The sequence below is a fragment of the Mizuhopecten yessoensis genome, unplaced genomic scaffold (genome assembly GCF_002113885.1).
Source record: "Mizuhopecten yessoensis strain PY_sf001 unplaced genomic scaffold, ASM211388v2 scaffold4373_2, whole genome shotgun sequence".
NCBI lineage: Eukaryota > Metazoa > Mollusca > Bivalvia > Pectinida > Pectinidae > Mizuhopecten > Mizuhopecten yessoensis.
In genome coordinates, this window is record NW_018405514.1 from 433,564 (window position 1) to 440,878 (window position 7,315).

Below are 7,315 nucleotides of genomic sequence, written 5' to 3' on the forward strand. Positions count from 1 at the left end.
TGTTACTTCTAAACTCCTGATACTCAGAACAGGCTCTAGACTAGCAAATCAACTGTTACTTCTAAACTCCTGATCTTGGAACAGGCTCTAGACTAGCAACTCAACTGGTACGTCTAAACTCCTGATACTCAGAACAGGCTATAGACTAGCAAATCAACTGTAACTTCTAAACTCCTGATACTCAGAACAGGCTCTAGACTAACAACTCAACTGTTACTTCTAAACTCCTGATACTCAGAACAGGCTCTAGAATAACAAATCTGCTAAACTTCCGATCATGGACAGACTCTAGAATATCGAATCAACTGCGACGACATGTAAACTCATGATAATTAAAACAGACTGTATGTTGGTGAATCAGTGAGGACGGTATGCTACTTCAGTCGAAAGGAAAGTTAACCTTAACGTGAAGTCGTCATGTAAACTTGTCAGAATGTGTGAGGTAACTTGTTTTATCGGCGAGTGTGATTCTGATTTTAAATACCGTTTCTTTGTAGGGACTCGGTGACCACAACTGGTGTAGAAACCCAGACAGTGACGTCAGGCCTTGGTGCTGGACAAACGTCACTACGGATAAATTTGCATATTGTGCCATACCACTGTGTCATATAAACCTGACGTCTAAATTACGTGAGATTTAAACAATAAAGTGTTTGCATCACCCTATAGCCATTATCAGTGAAGATAAGCTGATCATTTTAACCCTTGCTAGATTCTGACCTTTTTCTGTACGGTCGATGAATGTTTATTTCATCATTTGGCATTTCTTTATTCTATGGTTTATGTATGAAGAAGTGAATACCAATTAGCATCAATGGAAGACCCCATTAAATTGACATTGCTGTATTATATGATCCCTATATGATCCCTGTATGATCCCTGTATTATATGATCCCTGTATGATCCCTGTATTATATGATTCCTGTATGATCCGTGTATTATATGATCCCTGTATTATCCCTGTATTATATGATCCATGTATTATATGATCCCTGTATGATCCCTGGATTATATGATCCCTGTATTATATGATTCCTGTATGATTCCTCTATTATATGATCCCTGTATTATATGATCCCTGTATTATCCCTGTATTATATGATCCCTGTATTATATGATCCCTGTATGATCCATGTATGATCCCTGTATTATATGATCCCTGTATTATATGATTAAAAATAATCCCGATGTTTATGTATAAGGAAGTGATTGTATCTATCGACATCATTGTATTTTAGGGCCAAATAAATTCGTTATACCATTTGAAATGTTGCTGTATTCTATGGTGTAAACAGGTAAGTATACCATTTCTAATTGCAACATATCATTTACACCATATGACGTCGCAGTGTTAACTATACTATTTGGTAAATGTTTTAGGACCTGTCGTACAAGAGTGTCCACGAGGTCAGTTCCATTGTCATAAGAGTACAGAAGGCAGGTAAGACGGGCAACGTCATCCTCAACTGAACTTTCTTGTGTTACCGTCTTGTTGAGTACGTGCCATGTTGTATATTTACCATGTAACTTATCTGTGTTGTTATTCCAGGTGCATATCGTCCATGTTCCAGTGTGATGGGGAAGTCGACTGTGCACAATCGGAGGACGAAACGAGATGCAGTAACTAAACATTCATTTACATATGTTTTTCATATGTTTTAGGCTTTAGGTGTCGTCAAAAGCTTTGATAGCATTACCTTAATAATAGGTTATTAAATTCACTAACCGATCTTAGCACAATTAGGATATATCTATGCAGTCATTGTTGTCTGAATCGTCTTATGAATGCAACTGAGTAACACGTACTCGTTAAACATTCTACCTGATTAAATGACAAATATAACTACTGTAATGATTTAACCGTGAGCTTTAATTCACATTTTATGGGTAATATTCGCTATAAACGTGTACATTTCTGTTTTCTATTACAGATTACATTTTACCAAAGTTCACCAAGAGTGAAAATGTATCAACGACAGCTGTGATCCGACAGACATATGGTACTATTCCTGTAGAACTTGTGAGTCAAACAATGCTTATTTGGTATTTGGTTTTCTGTGACAAGATTATTCCGAATTTAGCAGATAGATTGTAAATTGTTATAGCAAACGCGCATTGTAAGCGTGTACTCTTAATTACGAAGAATGATGAAGAGGGGGTGGGGGAGGTAGTATTAATAGAAGTATTAGTTGTTGGTAGTAGTGAACAGAGGTACAAGTTGGGTAGATTGTTATTAACTTAAACATCCCTACTGTAATGCATACAGAACAAACAAACACCGTACTAATAGTATACAAGATGCTTCTTCACTATGATAATGTTTAATGTTTGTCTATTTTCAGTGTGCTAAATTTTGCTTTGAGGAAAAGAAATTCACATGTAACTTATTTTCATATCGAAAAGCGTGGAAATACTGCTATTTGTCTTCAAAAGAAAATCAAGTCAGCAGCTGGACCTCTAATTCTGACTACGATATATATGCACTAGGAACAACATGATCAGCGCAGTACACTATAACACAAAGATAACGAGCTTTACAACCAGCCATGCACCGAAAGATATCCGGTCACGTCCAGGCAAATAAGCTTCGGTTATATTTTTTTTAAATATTGACCCTGTTGATGTAATCTGTAAAGTGAGAAGTCGATGCTGTTTCATTTCGTACCAACATGTTGTGAAAGAAGTTACACACGGGAACTTTTACGGATGTGAATAATTGTATTTGTACACAATCTTGTTAGATAAATAACTTTGCAATAGAAACAAAGTTTGATGTTTGTTGTTGAGTTTGGTACTTCATAAGTATATTCTGGGCATTTACGAAAAGGCTCCTGCTGTTAAAATGAATGTAAAGTGTGTGAACAGGACGTGTCGTACCATAATCACTTAAACAACTGTTTATCAATGCAAGCAAGTGTGTATTTAGTCTGTTTGCTAATAAATGGTTGCTTATCTAATTATTGATGTTATTCTGAAGTCTTTTCGTTGACTCAATTGAACAATTTACATATTATAGTTCTGTAAAACTTGTACGGATGTTAAATATTGTCTCGTTTATCTGTCGAAATTAACGTAACATATGTGGCTATCCTGATTTAAAAACGACAGCCGCTAGATACATTGTAGAATCGTAAAATACATTGTAGAATTATATAGATACATTGTAGAATTGTAAAAGATTCATTGTAAAAGTATATAGATACAGTGTACAATTGTACAGATACAATGTAAAATTGTATAAATACATTGTAGAATTGTATAGATACATTGTAAAATTGTATAAATTCATTGTAGAATTGTATAAATACATTTATACAATTGTATAGATACATTGCACAATTGTATAAATACATTGTAGACTTGTATAGCTACATTGCACAATTGTATAGATACATTGCACAAGTGTATAGATACATTACACAATTGTATAGATACATTGCACAATTGTATAGATACATTGTTAAAGTATATAGATACAGTGTACAAGTGTATAGATACATTACACAATTGTATAGATACATTGCACAATTGTATAGATACATTGTAAAATTGTATAAATACATTGTACAATTGTATAGATTCATTAGATACATTGTACAATTGTATAGATACATTGTAAAAGTATATAGATACAGTGTACAGTTGTATAAATACATTACACAATTGTATATTTACATTGCACAATTGTATAGATACAAAGTAAAATTGTATAAATACATTGTAGAATTATATATATAAATTGTACAATTGTATAGATACAGTACACAATTATATAGATACATTGCACAATTGTATAGATACATTGCACAATTGTATAGATACATTGTAAAATTATATAGATACAGTGTACAAGTGTATAGATACATTACACAATTGTATAGATACATTGCACAATTGTTTAGATACATTGTAAAATTGTATAAATACATTGTACAATTGTATCGATACATTATAGAATTGTACAGATACATTGTAAAAGTATATAGATACAGTGTACAATTGTACAGATACAGTGTACAATTGTACAGATACATTGTAAAAGTATATAGATACAGTGTACAATTGTATAGATACATAGTAGAATTGTATAGATACATTGTAGAATTGTACAGATACATAGTAAAAGTATATAGATACAGTGTATAGTTGTATAAATACATTACACAATTGTATAGATACATTGCACAATTGTATAGATACAGTGTAAAATTGTATAAATACATTGTACAATTGTATAGATACATTGTAGAATTGTACAGATACATTGTAAATGTAAACAGATTGTATGGTTGGTGAGGTCTAAATAAACTACATGAACTTGAGCTGAACTACATAATATTGATTGACACTCTATCCCATCTTCTTTCCAAACACTGAAACTAAACTATACTAAGAATATTGTATTTTTTCAGACAAATATTTGGCAAATGTCTATTTTTCATTCGCGTTATATTAGTGCATGTTTGTCATACATGTTCATCATTTGGACAATTTTTCTTCAAATCGAATATATTTGAAGAAATTGGTGGATAAACATCTGGAAAGTGAAATCTTTTTAATTTGTTATATTTTCGATGAATTTATCAGGTCCTTAATTTCTACAAGAATTCGCAGTTTAAAATCTAAAACGAAAAACCAAACAAACTCGATTTCCAAACCACACTCAACGTGGTTGTGTCGGCAGACAAATCACCTAATGACTAGATTCTTGTTTACGAACACTATAACCTGCCCTGCTTTGGAGGAAACCACGACTGTCCTATACATTTCCCTTTTTAAAGGAATATACTAGTTAGATATCATGCTTCTGTATTACAATCTTTGTAGATACCTGCTAATGATAACATACGAATCTACTTCGTTAATGTTGGATTCCGAAACTTCACAAGAATATATGTGAAGGACGTTTTATCGCTGGCTGTGCGAGTTTCATGACCAAACCAAGCCATTATCCACACTTCTTACATCCGATCTCAGTACCATTAAATCAAGGTTACACTCGAACTGTGACATTTTTATACCTCAGTAGTGGAACTTTTGATCAATATTGAACATGTTTCCTGAACGCTGTTTCTTCTGTCGTAACATTTGACTCCCCTACTCTTTATACATGTACTACCTTACATTATACCTCATACCGAACGGATCCTGATGGTCCATTATATTGTCTAAACTAGTAACATTGTGATAGAGACTATGTAGAAATTAGAAAAGATATTCCATTCTCATTTCGCTAATCAGCTAGTAATATGGGCAAAAAGTTAGACAGCAAGAATCATTTTGTTTGTGATAGTGTGAAACTTATCGAAGAAAAACGCTGTACATGACTGTTTTAGCTTTTCTCAAATAGACTGTTAAGTAGGCTAGTACCTAATGCTCTTAAACATCTAATGGCGCTAATGATATCCCTGTTAAGGTACTGAAACGTGGATATAACTATCTATCTTTACCAGTAACAAATGGTCTAAATAACTGCAAATACCAGATAAATATAAACAAGCAAAAGTCTTAAAACAAGGCAGTATTTAAACAGGGAAAACTGCAGACCTGTTAGTATACTTCCATTTTCAAAACTTTTTGAACGTATTCTACATGATCAGCTATTTCCTGTTCTTATTCGTATATTTCATCATTTTCTTGCTGATTTCGTGCGTGGCTTTTGGTTGCCAGACTACTCTAGCTATTACTCTGCTGCGTCTCCTGAAGGGCTGGGGCGTGGCCTTGGATGATAAGAAGTTTATTTGGGCTATCCTGTCTTTGACTGCCTCCTTTACGGACTGTTGTTTGGGCTATCCTGATTGACTTGTCAAATGTCCTTGTTTGCCTCCTTTACGGACTGTTGTTGGGGATATCATGATTGACTCGTCCAAGGTCCATGACTGCCCCCTTCGCGGACTGTTGTTGGGCCTATCCTGATGGAATCGTCCAAGGTTGTTGACTGCTTCCTTTACGGACTGTTGTTGGGGCTATCCTGATGGATTCGTCAAAGACACTCGGCTGCCTCCTTAACGGACTGTTGATGGGTATATCCTAATGGACTCGTCAAAGGCACTCGACAGTCTCCTTTATGGAATGTTGTTGGGGCTATTCTGATGGACTAGCCAAAGGCACCTGACTGCCTCCTTTACGGACTGTTGTTTGGGCTATCCTGATGGACTCGTCAATGCCACTCGACTGCCTCCTTTACGGATTGTTATTGAGGCTATCCTGATTGACTCGTCAAAGGCACTCGACTGCCTCCTTTACGGACTGTTGTCTGGGGCTATCCTAATGGGCTCGTCAAAGGCACTCGACTGCTTCTATTACGGACTGTTGTTGGGGCTATCCTGATGGACTCGTCAAAGGCACTCGACTGATTCTATTACGGACTGTTGTTTGGGGCTATCCTAATGGGGTCGTCAAAGGCACTCGACTGCATCCTTTACGGACTGTTGTTGGGGCTATCCTGATGGACTCGTCAAAAGCCCTCGACTGCTTCCTTTACGGACTGTTGTTGGGGCTATCCTGATGGACTCGTCAAAAGCACTCGACTGCTTCCTTTACGGACTTTTGTTGGGGCTATCCTGATGGACTCGTCAAAGGAACTCGACTGCCTCCTTTACAGACTGTTGTTGGGGCTATCCTGATGGACCCGTCAAAGGCACTCGACTGCCTCCTTTACAAACTGTTGTTGGGGCTAGCCTGATGGACTCGTCAAAGGCACTCGACTGCCTCCTTCACGGACTGTTGTTGGGGCCATCCTGATGGACTCGTCAAAGGCACTCGACTGCTTCCATTACAGACTGTTGTTGGGGCTATCCTGATTGACTCGTCAAAGGCACTCGACTGCCTCCTTTACGGACTGTTGTTGGTGCTATCCTAATGGGCTCGTCAAAGGCACTCGACTGTCTCCTTTATGGACTTTTGTTGGTGCTATCCTAATGGACTCGTCAAATGCACTCGACTGCCTCCTTTACGGACTGTTGTTGGGGCTTTCCTGATGGACTCATTAAAGGCACTTGACTGCCTCCTTAGCGGACTGTTGTTGGGGCTATCCTGATTGACTCGTCCAATGCCTTTAGCTGTCCACTTCACGGACTGTTGTTGGGGCTATCCGGGTGGACTCGTCCAATGCCTATGGATGTCTCATTCATGAACCGTGTTGGGGCTATCCTGATAGACTCGTAAAAGGCCATTGACTACCTCCTTCACGTACTGTCGCTGTGAGCTTGGGGCTTGGGGCTATCCTGATGGACTCGTCAAAGGCACTCGACTGCTTCCATTACAGACTGTTGTTGGGGCTATCCTGATGGACTCGTCAAAGGCACTCGACTGC

General features: G+C 37.0%; 1 protein-coding gene across 2 annotated transcripts in view; it reads left to right on the forward strand.

Moving 5' to 3' along the window:
* LOC110448900 overlaps positions 1 to 3,125 on the forward strand; it is a 13,024-nt gene extending 9,899 nt beyond the window's left edge. For both annotated transcript variants that reach the window (XM_021495392.1, XM_021495393.1), the window contains exons 9-13: positions 498 to 630; positions 1,381 to 1,441; positions 1,550 to 1,620; positions 1,932 to 2,020; positions 2,343 to 3,125. In XM_021495392.1, the coding sequence (XP_021351067.1) occupies positions 498 to 630; positions 1,381 to 1,441; positions 1,550 to 1,620; positions 1,932 to 2,020; positions 2,343 to 2,498 (510 nt within the window). In that variant the 3' untranslated portion in view covers positions 2,499 to 3,125. The remainder of the gene's footprint in view (positions 1 to 497; positions 631 to 1,380; positions 1,442 to 1,549; positions 1,621 to 1,931; positions 2,021 to 2,342) is intronic.
* The last annotated feature ends 4,190 nt before the right edge of the window (positions 3,126 to 7,315 follow it).